This window comes from Periplaneta americana, chromosome 10 (assembly GCF_040183065.1).
Source record: "Periplaneta americana isolate PAMFEO1 chromosome 10, P.americana_PAMFEO1_priV1, whole genome shotgun sequence".
NCBI classification, from domain to species: domain Eukaryota; kingdom Metazoa; phylum Arthropoda; class Insecta; order Blattodea; family Blattidae; genus Periplaneta; species Periplaneta americana.
Window position 1 is genome coordinate 162,354,189 of NC_091126.1, and position 24,475 is coordinate 162,378,663.

The following is a 24,475-nucleotide window of genomic DNA, read 5'->3' on the forward strand; positions in this document are numbered from 1 at the left end:
TTTTCGTCTCGAGAGAATGTCCCGTTCATGTGTCGTGTGTCTTTAAATCTCCATTGGACAGGTTGACAGCAGCTCGCACAATTTTTCTCTAGCAGGATGGAATAGCCCGAGGCGAGAATATTTTCTGGTTTGTTACAATGGTTACAATAGCTCTGGCTCGCACAGGTCTTAACGTGCTAATGACAGAGAAAGAGAGATGCTCTATCTCTCTTGGGTCTGGCACCCTGTTCCTTTCTCCCTCTTTCCTCGTTTTCTCTCTTTACTCTTTATTTTTAAAATACCGTTACGCACTGGGGCTGATTCTGTTGTCTTTTGTTCAGCAAAGTAAGGAAAATACAAGCTGTATTGGTGCATATTGAAAGTTGAAACAGTAACCATGGATAAATATATAATTATTCATGCAGTAACACTTGAAGTTTGGAGACGGACGTGTTTGAAATTGTGAGAGTGTTAAATTAAAAGAGGATTAAAACATTCCTCTGTAACACGAGGACAGAAGACCGATTAAGCACATTGGCTATGTTGGCAATGGAAAAAAAAAAAAAAAAAAAAAAAAAAAAACTTGTTAACAACATTAGAGACTTCAATAATAAAGTTATTGATAAGTTTGCGTCTCTCAAAACTAGGCTCATGGAGTTTCTCTACAAATAAATCCAGATCTTCAACATCATCTACAACAGCAGTGAAGGTGAGTCCTATGACTTAATTTTACTCTACTCTTGTTTAATGGTTTTAATTTTGGTTTATATGCGTAGATTTGGTACATGAATATTAGAACTCGTTTATCTCTGACGTTTATCTCAGCTATAGAGAATATATTAGTGTGTTCATTACCAATATTTTTTTTTTGTGAACACCCATCAAAGAACGGCACAAGCCGCCACTGCCAGTGAGTTCAATGACCAAGATATTTCATTGCTGTTACAGTACATTGCTGAAAATTACACTGGTGGCCATAATTCTTGAAACTTTTTTTATTGCACTGAATTATCATAACATCTGCATTGATTCACAGATTTGTACAATTGAAAATGTTATTCGTGACTGATTCGTTAATTATGGGGTTATAATAAAGGTGTTATATTAAATCCTGAATATTTTAACAATAAATAATCATTACTATGTGGGAAATTATGTTCTTGTCGTTTAAGATCTAAATATTAATTTAGATTTCATTATAATTTCCCATTTTAGTGTAATAAAAACTGGTCTATTGTTAAGTTTAAGATTACTGTCGATCAGTACAAGCATTCTTGAGCACTGTTAGCATAACATATGGACATTATTAATTTCTTTCTGTCATTAGTCTGACTTAAGATTTCGTTAGGTGAACACCTGATTGCTTTACAACAAACTTTATTGATCATTTTATCACAATTTCTCCACAAAAGGACTGAACACCTTCTAGGGCAGTCACACTTCGAGATGAAGGCTACACATTCCTTGCAGAAATACTAACTAAATTGCTGTGTAGAACTTCCTGTATATCTTTAGAAGATTTCCTTCGCTCTTTTAATGCTAATCGACAAATCTGCCTCATATCTCTTGGACTTACCTACTTTGGGTTATCTACCAGTCCTAGGTGTTGTTTTACAAGATTTTGTGGATTTGTACCTCTGCAATACCTCCTGGATGCCAGACACTGTAGCACAATTACCAAGTTTTCTTGCCTTTTCCTTGAATGTGTAGCCTTCATCTCGAAGTGTGACTGCCCTAGAAGCTGTTCAGTCCTTTTGTGGAGAAATTGTGATAAAATGATCAATAAAGTTTGTTGTAAAGCAATCAGGTGTTCACCTAACGAAATCTTAAGTCTGACTAATGATATGAACACACTAATAATGTCCACATTTTATGCTAACAGTGCTCAAGAATGCTTCTACCGATCAAATATGATCTTAAAATCAACAATGGACTAGATTTTATTACAGTAAATAATGGAAAATTATAATGAAATCTGAAATTAATATTTAGATCTTAAACGACAAGAACATAATTTCCCACATAGTAATGATTATTTATTGTTAAAATATTCAGAATTTAATATAATACCTTTATTATAACCCCATAATTAACGAATCAGTCACGAATAACATTTTCAATTGTACAAATCTGTGAATCAATGCAGATGTTATAATAATTCACTACAAAAATAAAAAGTTTCCAGAATTATGGCCACCAGTGTACATCGAAAATATTCCACAAAATCAGCGTATCATGCGGAACTTGAGCGCAATAAAAGGGGTATTTTATAAAGGCGTTATATATGAAATGTGCAGGGACCGGACAAAAAAAGTGTATTACACGGGATAGCGTAATAAGCGGGCGCGCCTTATCGAGGTTTTACTGTAATTATATAGAAACATTTTATCTTAGAAAACAAACTTGCTCCTTTGTATTACTTTTAGGTACTCTTATATGTAATATTCTTTGGCTATGTACTTTTGGTAAAAATCTTTTCAAATAATACTCCGATAATAAGTTCACTCAACATTTTCATAGATACTCTTGCAGGTAGTTGGGCTGACGTATCGATCAACACGCTCATAAATATGCTGTGGTGAGGTGGTAGGTGGCGCTGGAGCAGGCCCTCGTCCTGGATTTTCTCTAAATTGAAAATTAATTTTTGCAGGAGGATCAGTATAACGATTTGGGTTGTTTTGACCTCCAGACTGTCCAGGGAGTACTGGATTACCAAGGCCAGCTTTATTTTCGCACTTATTCCTACGACATCTGCAGACTGACACAATTAGTAGTAATACTGTTAATATAAGCACCATTGCTGCCAACACACCGACAAGCCAGCTGAGCTTCTCATCTGCAGGAGAGAAAAAAGAAAAGAAGCATAATCTCATTTTTGATAGGCTACATGACTATAATACATATTTTTATCCACAGATAGGTTTGCATCGGTATTTACGAGAGTCATTCCAAAAGTAAGTTTACAATGTACATTTCTCAACATTATATAATAGTTTGTACATAACACATTATGCACTGTGTTCTTCACTCAACATTTTATTTTTCCACATATTGTCCATGTCCATGGCGCGTGAATATGTTAGGAGAAAATCCATAAACGATTAGGGAAAACACGGAAATTTTACTTGAAGCAAGTAAAGCGATAGGTTTGGAAGTAAACTCCGAAAAGACGAAGTACATGATTATGTCTCGTTACCAGAATATTGTACGAAATGGAAATAAGAAAATTGGAGATTTATCTTTCGAAGAGGTGGAAAAATTCAAATAATTGGAGCAACAGTATCAAATACAAATGACACTTGGGAGGAAATTAAATGCAGAATAAATATAGGAAATGCGTGTTATTATTTGGTTGAGAAGCTTTTGTCATCTAGTCTGCTGTCGAAAAAATCTGAAAGTTCGAATTTATAAAACAGTTATATTACCGGTTGTTCTTTATGGTTGTGAAACTTGGACTCTCACTTTGAGAGAGGGACAAAGATTAAGGTGTTTGAGAATAAGGTGCTTGGGAAAATATCTGGGCTAAAAGGGATGAAGTTACAGGAGAATGGAGAAAGTTACAGAATGCAGAACTGCATGCATTGTATTTTTCGCCTGACATAATTAGGAACATTAAATCCAGACGTTTGAGATGGGCAGGGCATGTAGCACATATGGGCGAATCCAGAAATGCATATAGAGTGTTAGTTGGGAGGCCGGAGGGAAAAAGACCTTTGGAGGTCGAGACGTAGATGGGAGGATAATATTAAAATTAATTTGAGGGAGGTGGGATATGATGATAGAGACTGAATCTTGCACAGGATAGGAAACAAAATGACGGGCTTATGTGAGGGCGGCAATGAACCTGCGGGTTCCTTAAAGGTCATTTGTAAGTAAGTAAGTAACTGTCCATGGCGAATGAGGCATTTGCCTAACCTCCAGACAAGTTTTTCGATGCCACTCTCTTAAAATGTGGTGTCCCAACCATTGAACCAGCATTTCACCTCTGAAGGACTTTATACAGCTGCATTAATTTTTGCTCTCTTCTCCAAGAATTCGATCAGTGACACACTTTGCCAGCCGACTTCATGGCCTTGAATTTTTTGGTTCGCGGGGAACCTGGATGCTTCCACTCCACTTTTGCTCTTTTCAATTCCAGGGTGTGATAGTGAGCCAATGCCACGTCACCAGTGACAATGTGTTCAAGAAAATCTTGGCCGCCAATGGGATATTGTTGCAAGAATTACTGGGCACACGCCATTCTCTGAGCTTTGTGGTCTTCAGAAAGGTCTCACGGGACCCATTATGCACATACTTTCTTACTTACTTACTGGCTTTTAAGGAACCTGGAGGTTCATTGCCACCCTCACATAAGCCCGCCATTGGTCCTTATCCTGAGCAAGATTAATCCATTCTCTATCATCATATCCCACCTCCCTCAAATCCATTTTAATATTACCTTCCCATTTACGTCTCGGTCTCCCTAAAGGTCTTTTTCCCTCCTGCCTCCCAACTAACACTCTATATGCATTTCTGGATTCGCCCATACGTGCTACATGCCCTGCCCATCTCATACGTCTGGATTTAATGTTCCTAATTATGTTAGGTGAAGAATACAATGTGTGCAGTTCTGTGTTGTGTAACTTTCTCCATTCTCCTGTAACTTCATCCATTTTAGCCCCAAATATTTTCCTAAACACCTTATTCTCAAACACCCTTAACCTATGTTCCTCTCTCAAAGTGAGAATCCAAGTTTCACAACCATAAAGAACAACCGGTAATATAACTGTTTTATAAATTCTAACTTTCAGAGTTTTTGACAGCAGACTGGATGATAAAAGCTTTTCAACCTAATAATAACAGGCATTTCCCATATTTATTCTGTGTTTAATTTCCTCCCGAGTATCATTTATATTGCACAGTTAATTAGAAAATTAAATTTTAACGTACCTTGTTAACATGTTTCGACCTATTTTCGGTCATCTTCGGAACTGGTCGTTATTGGTCTTGGCGCCTCTTGTTTCCTGTGTGGTTGCGTTCGTAATGTAGAGTCAAAGAGTGTATGTGTTTTGAAATTGAGTTGTGTGTTGAGAATATTGTTGGGGTGTGTTTTTGTGTGTCTGTATATTTCATATTGTTCTAGTGTGTTGAGTTTCTGGCTTTTTGGTTGGATGTGCAGTATTTCCATGTCGGAGTTGATGTCTCTGCAGGTGTGATTGGCATTTGTGATGTGTTCTGCATACGTGGCGGTGTTTTGTAATTTTGTTATGGCTGTGATGTGTTCTTTGTAACGTGTTTGAAATGATCTGCCTGTCTGTCCTATGTAGAAGTTGTTGCAGGTGTTACATTTGAGTTTGTATATGCCTGTGTGGTTGTATTTGTTTGTTTGTGTTGTTTGTGTGTTGAGATGTTTTTGTAGAGTGTTATTTGTTCTGTATGCGATGTTGTAGTTTAATTTCTTGAATGAGGTTGCAATTTTAACACACTAGAACAATATGAAATATACAGACACACGAAAACACACCCCAAAGATATTCTCAACACACAACTCAATTTCAAAACACATACACTCTCTGACTCTACACTACGAACGCACCCACACAGGAAACAAGAGGCGCCAAGACCAACAACGGATAGTTCCGAAGATGACCGAAAATAGTTCGAAACATGTTAACAAGGTAAGTTAAAATTTAACACAAGAAAGTTCTTATCATGCATATTCCGAAGTGATACGGTGTTAAAAGCTGTGTAATCAAAATGTATAAAAGATTAAGTTGGAAGTTTCAGCAGTCCAACAACATCGCCATGAACACACACTTCTCGTGATATGGATGTAAGAGTTCAATGAACTCTCTATTCAGTGTGTCTCGCTAGATGAGCTGTTATCTGGCACTGTTGCAACCAAATCGCAGCATGCAATGGTTTGAATTTAGAGATTTTTAAAATTAAATATACACGAAATCGTCCACAATATTGAAATACGCCAGAGGGATAAATTATTCTTCATTAATTTTCCTATCGATATAGACTAAAATCACGATCCTACTCGCAATAGTTACCGAATAAGAGGTCGTTAAACATTTGAGAAAAGAAATTTCTTTTTGAAAAAACTGTTAACTTTCCACCAATATGATATCATAGTTTTTTGTTACATACAACTTGAGCTATTCGCTCTGAAAATCTGCAAGACTATTTCACTTCCACTCTGTACAGTGAAACCTCTCCTTACGGACACCCCCAAGATACGGACACTCCTCATATATGGACAAATTTTTATGTCCCAACTGAAATAATATAGAAATAATGACAAATTAAACTCTCGTTTACACACACACTCAGACACGGACACGGACAGCTGTTTCACAGTCCTAAAGCTTGCTTTACCTCCTGACTGCGGACAGAACTTGGATTTCAAGACATAATGTGTTACAATAATGGAAAATTTAGTTTTGAGAACTGTACAGAAATTCCTTAACATGAAACATAACATAAGGGTCTTGTAGGCTACCATTAGCCCAGCCGGCTACTTCTTGTTAGCTGGAAGTGGGTGGATAAACAGTTATAAAATTTAACCTGTCTGATGGGTCCAAGGTTTCTGCGATCGTGAAATTGTATTTGACTCATGATGGGGTTAGTTCAATCAGTTGTTCTGTTTCGAGAGACATGACACCTGAACGTAAAGGTTAAGTTGAAAACTGTAAATTGCAATACTCCATAACTGTAGACCTAGAATAAAATTGCATGGCACAGTACTGTATTTTCTTTTTTCAGTTTTATCTACTGTAGTTCAGAGTTGCAAAGAATTTACTGTAGTACTGTATACTGTATTTAGAAATAAACTACAGTAATACATTTCATTTAAAGCGTGAAGGGATCCATAATGCATATTATAAATTTACTGTTAGATTGGGGAGCCTCCCTCCCAATAAAGGACACCTCCCAGATGCGGACAGATTGTTACGTCCCTTCGATGTCCGTAAATGAGAGGTTTCACTGTATGTAGTACAGGTATCTCCATTATTTTTAAGAAAACAAGTTGAAAACACAGTGAATTATTCAACTATATGACTCTTGATTTAGACACAAATTAAATCACATGACAAGAATAGGTTTCCATTCACATATAAACTAAGAGTGAATGAAAGTAATATAAGTTACTAACATACAAAAATGGATCACAAAGAGATCGGGACAAACTTCGTGGGGTTGTAGGGAAAGAAATTTTAGGCAATTTGAGATAGGACGTATATTTGCTGAAGCATGCTTTTGGCACTACAATATTGTATAAGTGCACCACTTTTAACATTGCAAATATGCAACATTTCATGCTTTGAACTTGAAATAACGGGTGGGGTAATCAAACATGAGTCTACTTGCAGCTTGCTATCTTAGTCCGAGTTGTGTTCCGTTTTTGTTATGCCGTATCTTGAAGCAGTTAAGCTTATCCTAGAGCCAAGGAGAGTTAAACGTGAATTTCAACAAAAGAACAGGAGAAGAGGTTTCGTTGAAAGTGCACAACATGTACAACAAAAGTTACAAGTTTTCTGCATACAGTCAAGAGATATACAGGGGGTTTCAAAAATACGGGGCATAATTTCAGGTATGTATTTCCCACATGTAGACAATCAAAATAGTTCATTACAACATGTGTCCGGAAATGCTTCATTTCCGAGTTATGGCCTTCACAACATTGAAATTCACCGGAACGTTTTTCTTTCTGCAGGTCGTTGTCATTACAGAAGATGTTCAAAATGTCCACCTCCTGCTTGAATACAGACCTCACATCGATGTCTCATTGACCTGCGAACACGATCCCAAACTCCAGGAGTATTGCGTATGTCCTCAGATATGATAAGGATACATTTGATACTCTTTCAACAGTCTCCAGACAGTCATATGAGGAACATTGACTTGCACCGCTACCCTTCGTGTGCTGATAGAAGGAGTCATGTTCACAGCCTCCAGAATCTCCTCCTGTACTTCTGGAGTTGTAGATCTTGGTCGTCCCCTTCCCAAACCAGGAGAGTTAAATTTTCCATACTCGCACAGACGGTAATGGAGACGTACAAATGTCTTCCGATCTGGACATTGTCGCTGTGGGTACTTCTCCTGGTACAAACGACGGGCCAGCGCAGCATTGCCGTCCGCCTTACTGTACATGAAGTGTATCTCTGCCAGCTCTTGATTTGAATACATGTCGCACAGTCTAACGCCTACACAACACTGAATGTAACCTTCGCCTCGGAATGAACTGTCAGAGTGCCCTCTTAATGTCTCTTTTGACGGCAACGACCTGCGGAAAGAAAAACGTTCCGGTGAATTTCAATGTTGTGAAGGCCATAACTCGGAAATAAAGCATTTCCGGACACATGTTGTAATGAACTATTTTGATTGTCTACATGTGGGAAATACATACTTGAAATTATGCCCCGTATTTTTATACACCCTGTATAACTAATGGAAAGTCATAAAATATTTGAGAAATTACCACAGAAATTGTAAAAAATGAAAATGTAAAGCATTTCCGTACATTTCCTATAATTTCCTAATTACTTTCTGTCAAAGTATTCTGTTGATATTTACCTGGAGGTGCAGTGAGCAGCATAAGTTTTGCCGAAGCAATCTCCCAAGTATCAACTGTAAAAATGCAGCTCCACTGTCCCAGGTCATCCATCTCTGGACCGAAAATAATTGTGCATGTGCCGACACTTGTATTGTATTCCACAGTGAACCTACACAAATAAATTATTACTACGTGAAGAAGAAGAAGAAGAAGAAGAAGAAGAAGAAGAAGAAGAAGAAGAAGAAAAAGAAGTCAGTAAGGAGTTGTGCTCACCTTAGACAAAGTGTCTATTAAGATCAGATCCACATTAACGACGCTGTATCAACTACGAGGTTATTTAGCGTCGATGAGATTGGTGATAGCGAGATGGCATTTGGCGAGATGAGGCCGAGGATTCGCCATAGATTACCTGACATTCACCTTATAATAATAATAATAATAATAATAATAATAATAATAATAATAATAATAATAATAATAATAATAATAATAATAATAATAATAATCCGTGGCACTACAGCCAATGAAGGGCCAAGACTGACCAGCCGGCTGCTGGCCTCACGGCCACATGCCGAAGCAGAAGTGGACGATCATCCAACCAGAATGGAGGTATCGTGTGGTTAGCACGATGAGGCCCCCCAGCTGCTATAGCTGGTTTGCGTAACCGGATTTCGCTACCTATCGTAGCTCCCCAAGTGCATCACGATGCTGGGTGGGCACCGGTCCCATACACTGGCCGAAATTTCATGAGAAAATTTCTTCCCCCATGAGGACTCGAACCAGCGCGCATTCCGTAACGCGAGTCCTAGGCAGGATGCCTTAGACCACGACGCCACGGCGTGGGACCATTCACCTTATGGTTGGGAAAAAACTCTGAAAAAACCCAACCAGGTAATTAGCCCAAGCGGGGATCGAACCCGCGCCCGAGTGCAACTTCAGACCGGCAGGCAAATGCTTTAACCGACTGAGCCATGGTGGTGGCCTTACGGTTTGTTACAAATTCTGTAGTGAAATACATGTGCTCATATTTCGCAGTATATATATATTTTTTTACTTTTATTATATTGTATTGAAAAAGTATATTAAATTTCGGAAAAAACCCAACCAGGTAATCAGCCCGAGCGGGGATCGAACCCGCGCTCTACTGCAACTTCAGATCGGTAGGCAAGCGCCTTAACCGACTGAGCCACGCTGGTGGCCTTGCAGTTTGTTACAAATTCTGTAGTGAAATACATGTGCTCATATTTCGCAGTATATTTTTTTTACGTTTATTATATTGTATTGAAATAGTACATTATGCAACGAGCCTATAATGACAGTAATTAAGACGCGAGTATGTTTGTTTATGAAACGAGCGCAAGTGAGTTAAATAATTTTCATACGAGCATCTTAATTACCATTATAGGAAAGTTTCATACATCTTTTTATGCTCGACCATAATTCTAACTTGAAATTATTCTTAAGTAGTCATGCTATGTTATCTAAGTGTGGAGCGGAACTGACCTTCTAAATTGTGAGATGTGCGCAGACGCGAAAGTATTGATTTTTTTCCGAGGGACGAATGTCATTGACCTTGATATAATCTACAGAGTAACATGAACATTAATCTTGATATAACCTGGAAATTGATTTAGACATTGAAAAACGAGATGACAAATTGAAATTATTTGAATATTATTTACAATTAACGCTAATTATTAAAGTAACAGAACATAACCTTCTGTGACAGTATTGGATTTCCAGCCTCTGTGACGTTTCGCTAATTGTCTTTCGATTGCATATCCGAGAATAATAGATACTTGCTCTTTTATAATGCTAAAATGGTGATTTTTGATTGGCTGAACAACTGAACTTTAATGAATAGGTGTATTTTAATGAGGTGCATTAAAGGGCTACTACCAGGTGTATAATTACTACATTTCGGCATGGTCGAGCATAAAAGTATATTAAATTTCATTGTCTCACAACTCTTACATCAAACTCGCGGATTTTGGAACTTCTGCATTGAAGACTGAAGTAACGATCTTTAATGATCCCATATTTTAGATTTTTTTCCCCGTAATTTTCTAGCATTTATTATTGCATTCAAATTCGCAAGAAATATTTTAGATAGTTAGGCTGGAATTCTGAGTTATTATGTTTATTCTTCTATTCTACATCCATCAGATTTCATAAATTACCTTTCAGATTTATCTTCTGCAGTGAGATTCACATGTTGCTCATGTTGTGCATGTTGCCAGCGACAAACAGCTGAAGGTTTCGGGCTACTGAGACGACATGCTAAGGTCACTTTATTCTCTGGGGCTGACCACAATGCCACCATGACAGACTCTGGAAAACAACGAAAAAGGAGTGATTACAGTCGTCATTTGTGTAACTTGAGGCAATGAAAAGAAAGTGAACGACAGCATACCTTGAAGGAAAAGCTTAGTTGTTGCTAAAGAGCCATAATGTTATCTCAGAGGATTTTCACAATCTTTAAAATATAATTATTTTTATGCTCGACCATGCCGAAATGTAGTAATTATACACCTGGTAACAGTCCTTTAATGCATGTCATTAAAGTACACCTATTCATTAAAGTTCAGGTTTTCGATTATTCTCGGATATGCAATCGAAAGACAACTAGCAAAACGTCACGCAGGCTGGAAATCCAATACTGTCGCAGGAGGTTATGTTCCGTTACTATAATAATTAGCGTTAATTGTAAATAATATTCAAATAAATTCAATTTGTCATCTCGTTTTTCAATGTCGAATTCAATTTCAAGGTTATATCGAGTTTACGTTTATCTTACTAGATGATATCAAGGTCGTCGACATTCGTTGCCCGGAAAAAATCAATACTTTCGCGTCTGCGTACATCTCATAATTTACGAGATTGCACAAGGTCAGTTCGCTCCCCAGTCACATAAGAATAACATGAATACCGGTACTTATGAATAATTTCAAGTTAGAAATATCGTCGAGCATAAAAAGTCGTATGAAACTTGCCTACAATGGTAATTAAGACGCTCGTATGAAAATTATGAAACTCGCTTGCGCTCGTTTTATAAACAAACATACTCGCGTTTTAATTTCTACCATTATAGGCTCGTTGCATAATGTACTATTATTTAATGCTTTCTTTTCCGAGAAACATAGGCTGCAACTAAGTTTTCTGAAACACATGTCTCAACACGCTTCAATGTGACATTAATTTAGAGGACCCCAAAAAATATATATAATTTCAAAATAGAACGTAATCTTCCCAAAAACTTGATAAACAGATAGAATTTAATTCATGTTTCTGCACTACTAACCACTACTACTGGCAATAAATAACAAATTGATATTTTAACATAGCTTAAGATTAATGATGACGATGATGATGATGATGATAATAAAAATTATGATTTATTTAACGACGCTCGCAACTGCAGAGGTTATATCGTCGCTGGTGTGCCAGAATTGTGTCCCACAGGAGTTCTTCTTCATGCCAGTATATTTACTGACATGAGCCTATCGCATTTAAACACGCTTAAATGCCATCAACCTGGGCCAGGATCGAACCCTCCATCTCGAGCACAGAAGGTCAGCACTATACCAACTACGCTACCCAGATCGATTGATATAATAATAATAATAATAATAATAATAATAATAATAATAATATTAATAATAATAATAATAATAATAATAATAATAATAATAATAATAATAATGCCATTTGCTGAATGATGTCATTTGATGGTACAGATCCAGAAACAAAATTTGGGCCATCAGAATATTCCAAGTTTTAGTTATAACATACTCTCCACGCTCAGTAAGCACTTTTCAAGCTATTACTGAGATAGTAGGTACCAATTACAAGGGCCACTATTATTTGGTACTGGTATGTAATTTTCTCACCTTCCTTCCGGCTGGCAGCCAAAACAAATAATAATAATAATAATAATAATAATAATAATAATAATAATAATAATAATAATAATAATAATAATAATAATAAAATGGGGATAATGACAATAACTAGGATAACTTTATAAAGTAATTATTGGTAAAATTATTTTAAAAAATGATACAAAGAATTTTAATGTAATTATGTTTTTAAAAGTAATACTACTTTTTTCTTTTATTATAAAAATCCCAAAGATTTAGTTTAAGTACAGGCCCAGAAACAAAATTTGGGCCACCAGAATTTTCCAAGTTCTAGTTATAACTTACTGCACTTGCTCAGTAAGCCTTTGGAAAATTCAGGTGGCCCAAATTTTGTTTCTGAGTCAAAACTAAAATTTCGGGATTTTTATAATAAAAGAAAAAGAACTTGTCAAAATATGACAGTTTCAATTCTACTTTTTATTATCTGTATGGGTATTACTTTTAAAATATAATTTACATTAAACTTCTCTGTATCATTTTTAAAAATAATTTTGCCAATAATTACTTTATAAAGTTATCCTAGTCATAGTCATTATCCCTATTATTATTATTATTATTATTATTATCCATATTATTATTATTATTATTATTATCATCCCTATTATTATTATTATTATTATTATTATTATTATTATTATTATTTGTTTTTGATGGCCAGCCTGAAGGTGAGAAAATTACATACTGGTACCAAATAATAGTGGCCCTTGTAATTGGTACCTACTATCTCAGTAATGACTTGAAAAGACTTGGGAAATCACGAAAAACCCAATTCAGAATAACCTGCCCCTGTGATATCATTATTTTCAATAGTAATAATAATTTACTAGTGAAGTGCTTTGTGTGGAGTGAGGCATGGTATGGGGCAGAAACATGGACATTACGACGAAATGAAGAGAAACGAATAGAAGCATTTGAAATGTGAATATGAAGAAGAATGGAGCATGTGAAGTGGACAGACAGAATAAGAAACGAAGCTGTGTTGGAAAGAGTGAGTGAAAAAAGAATGATGCTGAAACTGATCAGAAAGAGAAAAAGGAATTGGTTGAGTCACTGGCTGAGAAGAACTGCCTACGGAAGGGTGCACTGGAAGGAATTGTGAACGGGAGAAGAGTTTGGGTCAGAAAAAGATATCAGATGATAGGCGATATTAAGATAAGTGGAACAAATGCGGAGACTAAGAGGAAGGCAGAAAATAGGAAAGATTGGAGAATGCTGGGTTTACAGTGAAAGACCTGCCCATGGGCAGAACACTTATGTATATAATAATAATATTAATAATAATAATAATAATAATAATAATCATCATCATCATCATCATAACCATCATCATCATTTATTATTATTATTTTTGTGGAACAGCTGGCCTATGATCATGGAAGGTGAGATGACAAACGAAATTATGTTACAAAGGATTTCTGGATTGTAAAAGAAATGGGTATTGGTCCTTGTAATTGGTATTATACCGGAGCTCACTTGAAAAATTCAAGCCAGAATAGCCAGTCCTTGCTATGTATGTATGTATGTATTTATTCACACTGCAAATGGGTGTATACCCGGTGGCAGTGGTAACTAATTACACTCAATAATGACAATTAATAATAAACACAACTAATAAAAAACAATAATTAATAATAATAATAATAATAATAACAAAATAATAATAATAATAATAATAATAATAATAATAATAATAATAATAATAATAATAATAATAATAATAATAACAAGGAGCGTCCTAAATTAAATGAAGCATGGTCACTTAAAATAACATTTAAAGTAAATCTAATTTAAATCTTAACCCTAAGTTCGAACGAAGACCCACGAGTGTGACAAGTTCATACCTGCACAAGTACCTTTCGGCACTACACTTATTTCGCTGTCAACTCACTCACTGCACTGATTCTACTTGATTTCACTAACACTTCTAACCATTTCACTATTCAAATACTTTGCACAGCCACTTCACTGACACCAACACACTTCACTTACACAATAGACTTCACTGACACTACACACTTCACTGACAACACACTTCCTCACTGATAGAACACTTCAAATAACAAGATATCAATTACACCCTTTAAGTACCGTAGTGTGTATAATATACTACCGTCTATTAGTAAAGTCCTTAAGTCTATATTATCATTATTATTATTATTATTATTATTATTATTATTATTATTATTATTATTATTATAAGAAGAAGAAACAATTCCTGTAATATTAAATGATCAGCTAGGTCAATAATGAATATCAATAGTGAAAGGACCCAGATAAGACACTAGTTTTCCTTTAACCTTCGTGGATTGAAACTAAAGTTTTAAGTATCCAGTTAACTTATAAGCTTCTAGATGAAACTGACAAACTGATCCTTCAAAACTTCTTGCGGTATGATTAGTTGGAAATTTAAAATGGTCTACACATATTGAAGAATATAAAAAAGGTTAGTAAGTAATTAGGCCTAACATATAGCCTATTTGCTTCATGATTAGAATAATATTGTGAACATACTACGTACTATTACTGTACCTTTTAACATAACGCCCTCTACCACTACCATAGCTTTTATTATACCATATCGGTTATTTGTGTTATAGTTGGTGTAGGTAGATCTTTTAATATCATTGAAGTGTAATATTACTACCACCACCACCACCACCATCACCAGAACCACCACCACCACCAACACATATTATATGATTTTGAATTCAGAACTCTACGTAATTCGTTGATTGAGGATAATTAAAGATGCAATTTTATGTCTACAGAGATGCCTGTTGTCTCTTTCTTAGAGGATTTATGATGCATTCCCCTGAATACCATACCAGGATTCTTACTTGCCTCATGACCGAGTACATTTAATGGAACGTCATACAATTGAGGTGGTCAGAAGCAAAAGGGTACAAGTGACATTTCTAATAACATGCATTATGAACATCCAGGGCAAGCTAAAACATCTAAAATTTTAGTGGCAAAGGGATATATCTTGTAATCACATCACACACTAAAATTGAAATAAAAATTTCTTAGAATTTACGAAAGCTTAAGTACTTTCAACCACATTTTCTAAAAAAAATATAGCTTAAGTGCACTTATACCCCTTTGCTTCTGATCCCCTCAAATGTAATCACTCTAGGTGATTCATTTCTTGGGTTTTGAACTCTAATTACATTCTTCTTTGGATCAACGTATATTATCTCTTACCCCATATGATTGCTTGCTATCTGAATCCATAAAATGAAGTTAAATTTTATAAAACAGCACTTAAATTGTGTGATTGATTTTATTTGAGAAAATGACAATAAGGTAATTTTTGCATTCTAGTACTACATGGATGTTTCAATCCTGCCTAGGATTCGAGTTACGGAATGTCCATTGGACTGGAAAGAAATCATCTCCCAGACGTTATAATATATTCTACACAGAATTTCATCACCTTTTCTCCAGAAGAAAAGCAATGCATGTTTGTGTGTATGTACGTATGTATGTATGTATGTATGTATGTATGTATGTATGTAATGTATGTATATTATATATATGTATATTGGTGTTACATTTGATATAAAATATGTTTCCAATCTCTACATTAACCAACAGTTCTCATAGCAACGCTATATATCATCATAAAAAATAAGAGTGTTTTCGTAAAAAAAGCTAGTATTTCCCGTGGACCAGAAATACAATATTGCGTTGCTATGAAGTGGCGGTGATGTGCTGAACAATTAGCTGATTCTTTAATTTGTCCTTACTAACTGAATAATATTCTTTGTCGGTACACCTTTAATTAATCCTCATTAACAACTATAAAATATCACCTCCTCTTTTACGTGTTTCGTGAATGGAAATTATTTAATTTCTTTATTTTGGTAGCATTTTTCAGTTTAACAATACTGATATTTATGACAGCATATGAAATATTGGTTACCGTACATTTGATATAAAATATGTTTCCAATCTCTAGACTAACCAACAGTTCTCATAGCAACGCTATATATTATCATAAAAAATAAGAGTGTTTTCGTAAAAAAAAGCTAGTATTTCCCCTGGACCAGAAATACAATATTGCGTTGCTATGAAGTGGCGGTGATGTGCTGAACAATTAGCTGATTCTTTAATTTGTCCTTACTAACTGAATAATATTCTTTGTCGGTACACCTTTAATTAATCCTCATTAACAACTATAAAATATCACCTCCTCTATTACGTGTTTCATGAATGGAAATTATTTAATTTCTTTATTTTGGTAGAATTTTTCAGCTTAACAATATTGATATTTATAACAGCATATGAAATAATGATTACCACACTAAAAACACTAATCTTTTACTTTGGGCGACTTTTTTTTTTTCATACTGTGGTGATGGGTGGCCTCTATAATACATCTCTTTCGGTTTCAAACTTATAGATTTGGAACTTCTGTGTAATGGAGTAAAGTGTTTGCATGCATGTGCAAAGCATAAAAACGAATGTTTGAATATTGCAGAAGAAATAAAAATTATGTAAATGGCTATAGTACTGTACCGATGGTATAGAAACACCATTTCAAAGTATGTTTGAAGTCACTCAAATAGCATAGAAAATTAGAGCTCACTTAAAAACACGATATGAACTCTATGGTACCAACTTACGCAGAGGATACACCCTCAAACCCTCTCTTACCTTGCTACAAACTGCAGTACATCGCTGTCACAGATATTGTACTAAAGTCAGTATTTGATAAAAGGAAGAGCGTACTAACATGCACATTCTTGAATGATCACACTTCGCTATATATTTTTTTATAGAAATAGACAGATTTCTGCACTTCGTTATGTGGTATCTGTCAATGTGATTCACATAAAGAACACACACAGTCATCATCGGGTGTATGGTAGCAGGTTGTCTTGCATATTTTGTGGTGGTAGTCAGAAACTGCCAAGCTTGTAAGCACAAAATGTCGTAGGTCTTGATTTGGTCGTATTCCATCCTCTATCCAACATAGCATCCCTGCAGTAGAAGTCTGGCCATATCTCTTCTCTTTTCCGGTGTCTTCCTTGTACGCTTTTTTTTATTTAACAACGCTATATCAACTACTAGGTTATTTAGCATCAATGCAGTGGCGGCTCCTGCGTATTTCTTAAGAGGAGGAATGAAGTTAACAGCACGAAATGATACCTTCTTGAATAAAACATGCTACAAATTAGCCTACATGCATACATTTAAGACCAGGTAGTGTTGGGGTTGGCCTTCCCTTCTGTACAGCAATAATCTGTTCTTGTAAACTGAGTTTCCTAAATTTTACAAAATATATTATGTTTTCACTTCCATTCATTATTGAATAATTGCACAAATTAACAATTACGAGGAAATTCACAACCTCGCAGCATTTCTCGCGCACACTACAGCATCACGTGTTGGAAGAGACTGTAGCTACTAACACATAATCGGAACCGTTTTACGGAAATGGGAATGGGAAATAATCTGAGGAAAGCGAGAACACTGCACCCAACCACGTGGTCTGTCTTGCCACATGTACATTTTACAAGATCAGTATCACATGCTTTTGAAGAATGTCAGGTCTCGCGGCTGTTGCTCTGTCTAGTAGACAATGAATGGAAGTGAATTTCAGGGGCCAAAAGACCTGCGATACTAACGTAGAACTAACTACTTCCTCTTTGTTTTATATAAACCCAACTTTAACTTCCAAATATCCTTGAAAGATTCAAACCATGAATAGTAGCCTATATAAAGTGTAATGAATAATATTTATTTATAATTTTAAAAAAAGTTTATATGGTATCTTTTATAGCTTTGCGTTAAAACTGTTTTTATTGTGTCTCCTAGATGTGTTATAGTCTGGTTGAATGCAAAATCGTTAGATGGCAGCGGTAGCGAGCTTACTGCATGACTAGTCGGTTTCTATTTCCCGCCCATGCGCTGATTCAGAGGAGGATCTCCTCCCTATCCGTTCATTTACTTGCTTTAAAACTCTGCTTCTTTCTCTGGCCGCTAGTGCTCTATTGTCTGTGTGTGTTAACTGCAGTAAAGGAGGAATGGATTGACTTTCCTCTACACAAACAATCTCGCATCTTTCTCACAGTTTTCTAGCAGCACATGAGCGCGCGTCGTTTAAAACTCGATCAACCAAGGTTTTCTTATAGCTAAGAACTTAAAAATGATCGAATCTTCCTCGAATTTCAAGGCACATATTTTATTTGGTATTTACTTTCAAAAGAAAAAAAATGTGAGGACATTCCTCCCTTCCCTCCCCCGAGGAACCGCCACTGCATCAATGGTATTGGTGATAGTGAAATGATATTTGGCGAGATGAGGCCAAGGATTCGGTGTAGATTACCTGGCATTTGCCCTTACCCATAGTTTGGTAAAAACCTAGGAAAAAACCCAACCAGGTAATTAGCCCAAGCAGTAATCGAACCCACGCCAAAGTGCAACTCCGGATCAGAAGGCAAATTCCTTAGCCAACTGAGCTACGCCGGTGATTCTTGTAAGTGATCTGACGAGTTGATTGTAGACGACAGTGAGAATCGCATCCTGAGGTCTTCAAGCAGAAAAGTTTCCTTGGCCAGTTCGTAAGCCAGCCTGGAAGGTGTAAATTTAGAGATACCAAGGGCACATTTCTTAGAAACTTTCTTAACGTGCTTTCACTTTCTTAATAGTGGCTAGGTCCTTGAGGCTTAGTTTATCCCATATTAATTCTAGGCCATAACTGATTATAGGGACAATTTTGCAGTAGAAAAGTACCATGGCAGTGTCCAATGAGAGCATAGAGATAGTCTTTATTTTGAACATAACTTTTGCAGTGACTGCAGCTCTGTCCTGTATGTGAATGCAGTATTACATGGTTGTTGGTTGTAGGATAATCCCTAAATACTTGGAGTTGACAATCTGAAGTGGTTAGTGCTTGTACACATTATTGAGTCACCTTTTGCAAGTTGGCCCCTCTTTCTAAAGACCATATGTCAGTCTAGACGTTGCTATTACTCTACTCCTATAAAGTCGAACCTAGCAGGAGATTTTGCAGTGCATAATTCGTGTTGCAGTGGACATTTATGATTTAGTGAATAAAGAGAAGTGCCTTCTTCATTGTTATGGGCAATTGCAGCAATATTTTACTACTTAATTAACTTATTAAGAAAAGAAGGGGAGTGAAGGGGAAGCTCGAGGATGAGGAGTATGAGTATGGAGGATTTTAAAACTCAACTAAGTGGCTTTTTTCCTTTCTTTCTTTTTTTTTTTTCTTTTTTTTTTTGGGACGGAGGAGGGGCCCAAGGCTTACACCTCAGACCGAGGCTTATTGTGCTTATCACTCCTGCTCTGTGAACTCAACTTAGACTATGGTAATGATTATAATGACATGTAAAGAAATGATGGCAAAATGAGTCTGGTGTCCAATGCCGAAAGTTACCCAGCAATTATGCTTCATTTGATTTAGGAAAACCTCGGAAAAAACCCAAACAGGTAACTTGTTCCAACCAAGATTTGAACTCAGGCCCGCTCGTTTCATTGTCAGAAATGCTATCCATTAACTGAATGTTTAAATGCATTTTGCTGTAATGTACAATTTTTTTTTAAGTTAACCGGTCTTTTCTCAAGAACTTAAGTCCCAATGCAAAAATTATTTTTCAGGACTTGTTTTAAAAATGTTTGCTCAATATTTGGAACTATGTTAGTGATATTTCCTTTATTACTATCTGTTTTTTAGGGTAATATATATATTAAAAAAACACCTTTTTGTACACTAAGTAAACAATTTATAATTAAGAAAATTGTATACAGTAGTACATATTACATATGCTTATAGTTCTGTGTTCTTAATACACAGCTAGGTTCATACAGTATAAATGTCAGAGAGATGTGTAATTAGTTAAAAAGTCTTCTTACATATAAGGGCGAAACTGTTAAATATTTTGAAACATTTATGGCACATATTTTAACTTCGGATTTGCCCTTATATTTGTTCACTTAAATACATACTACAAACATTTCATGTCACTAGCTTAAAAACTAAAGAAATTAGTGTATTTCCAATGACACTCCTCCTTAACTGCAAATATGTTATCTCATACCGGTACCTAAAACACAACATAACGAAGATAACTTATCTTTTACCTACTGGAAGTAGAAGGCGTCATGGAAGGATGTAAGGAAAACAGTTCAAGTCTTCAAGTCTGTCATTCAAAAAGCACGTAAAAATTATTTTGGTTTTCTTAAATTGCATTGATTGAATATTAATTTCTCATAAATAGTCTTTAAATAATAATGAATACATCTAGAATTATTTCACTGTAATAAATATATATCACTTAAATACATGAGTATAGTTTTTTTTGATAGAGTTCCACAAATTATGAGTTTAAATATTATGACGTAACACGATTATTATATCCTCCATTAAGGATCAGGAAACTGAACTGACTAGCCTATTCGATAACGAACAGAAAATTATTTCAAGAATTAAATAAATGTGAAACATTCGAAATTTATCTGTAGTATAAATGCCAGAAAATTACTTGAAAGTACGAAGTTTATAATAGTGGTGGTAACAAAATGACAATAATCTAATTGGTGGGGGGAGTGGTTAGGCATAGCAGCAGTATAGTACAGTATTATTCTAGCAGCAGTGACAGAAATATTCGAAATTAGGTAGTATAGCATAGCAGTTAGTCTTAACACTACTAGCAGGCCTACCGGTAATAGCATTATTACCTATTGTATTAATGGTAGTAGTAGCAGTAGTACAATAGTAGCAGTTGTGGTGAAAATGATAGTAACAGAATTAATATTAGTAGTAGCAGCAGCAGCAGTAGTAAAATTAGTACACAATAAAAATAGCAACAGTGATAGAATTCTCCATATATGAAACTACAGAATATACAGAAATGTTGTCTCCCATAGTGTACCTGTCATATGTGCCGAAATTCAAGGGTGTTTATCGGATGTTGCATGCATGCAGTTCATCTCAGTTTGTTTGACCTACTGAAAGGTATTGTGTTTTTTGTAATTGTTTGAAAAAGTTGTATAGTATATTTCAGTGAGTTTTTTTAGTTTTAAGTTATGCAAAAATGGAAGAGATTAACCATCAAGAAAATATTAGTCAATTTTTTCATAACAATCCTTGGAATGTCAAAAATGTACTGTAGCACGAGAACACTTCGAACATCTCGTAACACTGGCAACATGCACTTGTACTACTCATTTTTAAGTTGCTTGTAAACGTTTTCCTTGCTAAATCGGTTTCAGAAAGTAAGATTTCTATTAGTACTATAGAAATGGCGGCTGATTTGACGTTAGTTTTGTGAGGTATATAAAAGAAAATGCCATTGAGATTGAGTTGTGAGGGAAGTGTCATATATGAACCATCCTGTTGTAATAGCATTTCTATTAGTACTATAGAAATGGCGGCTGATTTGACGTTAGTTTTGATTGTGTAGTGAGGGAAGTGTCATATATGGACCATCCTGTTGTAATAGCATTTCTATTAGTACTATAGAAATCGCGGCTGATTTGACGTTAGTTTTGTGAGGTAGATAAAAGAAAACGCCATTGAGATTGTGTTGTGAGGGAAGTGTCATATATGGACCATCCTGTTTTAATAGCATTTCTATTAGTACTATAGAAATCGCGGCTGATTTGACATTAGTTTTGTGAGGTATATAAAAGAAAACGCCATTGAGATTGAGTTGTGAGGGAAGTGTCATATATGGACCATCCTGTTGTAATAGCATCTCTATTAGTACTATAGAAATGGCGGCTGATTTGACGTTAGTTTTGTGAGGTGTATAAAAGAAAATCCCATTGAGATTGAGTTGTGAGGGAAGTGTCATATATGGACCACCCTGTTGTAATAGCATTTCTATTAGTACTATAGAAATCGCGGCTGATTTGACGTTAGTTTTGTGAGATATATAAAAGAAAATGCCATTGAGATTGAGTTGTGAGGGAAGTGTCATATATGGACCATCTGTTGTAATAGCATTTCTATTAGTACTATAGAAATCGCGGCTGATTTGAAGTTAGTTTTGTGAGATATATAAAAGAAAACGCCATTGAGATTGAGTTGTGAGGGAAGTGTCATATATGGACCATCCTGTTGAAATAGCATTTCTATTAGTACTATAGAAATGGCGGCTGATTTAACGTTAGTTTTGTGAGGTATATAAAAGAAAACGCCATTGAGATTGAGTTGTGAGGGAAGTGTCATATATGGACCATCCTGTTGTAATAGCATTTCTATTAGTACTATAGAAATCGCGGCTGATTTGACGTTAGTTTTGTGAGGTATATAAAAGAAAACGCCATTGAGATTGTGTTGTGAGGGAAGTGTCATATATGGACCATCCTGTTGTAATAGCATTTCTATTAGTACTATAGAAATCGCGGCTGATTTGACGTTAGTTTTGTGAGGTATATAAAAGAAAACGCCATTGAGAGTGAGTTGTGAGGGAAGTGTCATATATGGACCATCCTGTTGTAATAGCATTTCTATTAGTACTATAGAAATCGCGGCTGATTTGACGTTAGTTTTGTGAGGTATATAAAAGAAAACGCCATTGAGATTGAGTTGTGAGGGAAGTGTCATATATGGACCATCCTGTTGTAATAGCATTTCTATTAGTACTATAGAAATCGCGGCTGATTTGACGTTAGTTTTGTGAGGTGTATAAAAGAAAATGCCATTGAGATTGAGTTGTGAGGGAAGTGTCATATATGGACCATCCTGTTGTAATAGCATTTCTATTAGTACTATAGAAATCGCGGCTGATTTGACGTTAGTTTTGTGAGGTATATAAAAGAAAACGCCATTGAGATTGTGTTGTGAGGGAAGTATCATATATGGACCATCCTGTTGTAATAGCATTTCTATTAGTACTATAGAAATCGCGGCTGATTTGAAGTTAGTTTTGTGAGATATTTAAAAGAAAATGCCATTGAGATTGAGTTGTGAGGGAAGTGTCATATATGGACCATCCTGTTGTAATAGCATTTCTATTAGTACTATAGAAATCGCGGCTGATTTGACGTTAGAGTTGTGAGGTATATAAAAGAAAACGCCATTGAGATTGTGTTGTGAGGGAAGTGTCATATATGGACCATCCTGTTGTAATAGCGTTTCTATTAGTAGGCCTACTATAGAAATCGCGGCTGATTTGACGTTAGTTTTGTCAGATATATAAAAGAAAATGCCATTGAGATTGAGTTGTGAGGGAAGTGTCATATATGGACCATCCTGTTGTAATAGCATTTCTATTAGTACTATAGAAATCGCGGCTGATTTGACGTTAGTTTTGTGAGGTATATAAAAGAAAACGCCATTGAGATTGAGTTGTGAGGGAAGTGTCATATATGGACCATCCTGTTGTAATAGCATTTCTATTAGTACTATAGAAATCGCGGCTGATTTGACGTTAGTTTTGTGAGGTATATAAAAGAAAACGCCATTGAGAGTGAGTTGTGAGGGAAGTGTCATATATGGACCATCCTGTTGTAATAGCATTTCTATTAGTACTATAGAAATCGCGGCTGATTTGACGTTAGTTTTGTGAGGTATATAAAAGAAAACGCCATTGAGATTGAGTTGTGAGGGAAGTGTCATATATGGACCATCCTGTTGTAATAGCATCTCTATTAGTACTATAGAAATGGCGGCTGATTTGACGTTAGTTTTGTGAGGTGTATAAAAGAAAATCCCATTGAGATTGAGTTGTGAGGGAAGTGTCATATATGGATCATCCTGTTGTAATAGCATTTCTATTAGTACTATAGAAATCGCGGCTGATTTGACGTTAGTTTTGTGAGATATATAAAAGAAAATGCCATTGAGATTGAGTTGTGAGAGAAGTGTCATATATGGACCATCTTGTTGTAATAGCATTTCTATTAGTACTATAGAAATCGCGGCTGATTTGACGTTAGTTTTGTGAGGTAGATAAAAGAAAACGCCATTGAAATTGTGTTGTGAGGGAAGTGTCATATATGGACCATCCTGTTGTAATAGCATTTCTATTAGTACTATAGAAATCGCGGCTGATTTGAC

The 24,475-nt window shown here is 35.6% G+C and overlaps 1 protein-coding gene across 1 annotated transcript in view; it reads right to left on the reverse strand.

Moving 5' to 3' along the window:
• Positions 1-2,344: 2,344 nt before the first annotated feature.
• LOC138708124 (titin-like) overlaps positions 2,345-24,475 on the reverse strand; it is a 155,139-nt gene continuing 133,008 nt past the window's right edge. The window contains exons 8-10 of the mRNA XM_069838338.1: positions 10,702-10,852; positions 8,542-8,690; positions 2,345-2,815 (exon numbers count right to left, since the gene is read on the reverse strand). Of these exons, the coding sequence (XP_069694439.1) occupies positions 2,481-2,815; positions 8,542-8,690; positions 10,702-10,852 (635 nt within the window). The 3' untranslated portion in view covers positions 2,345-2,480. The remainder of the gene's footprint in view (positions 2,816-8,541; positions 8,691-10,701; positions 10,853-24,475) is intronic.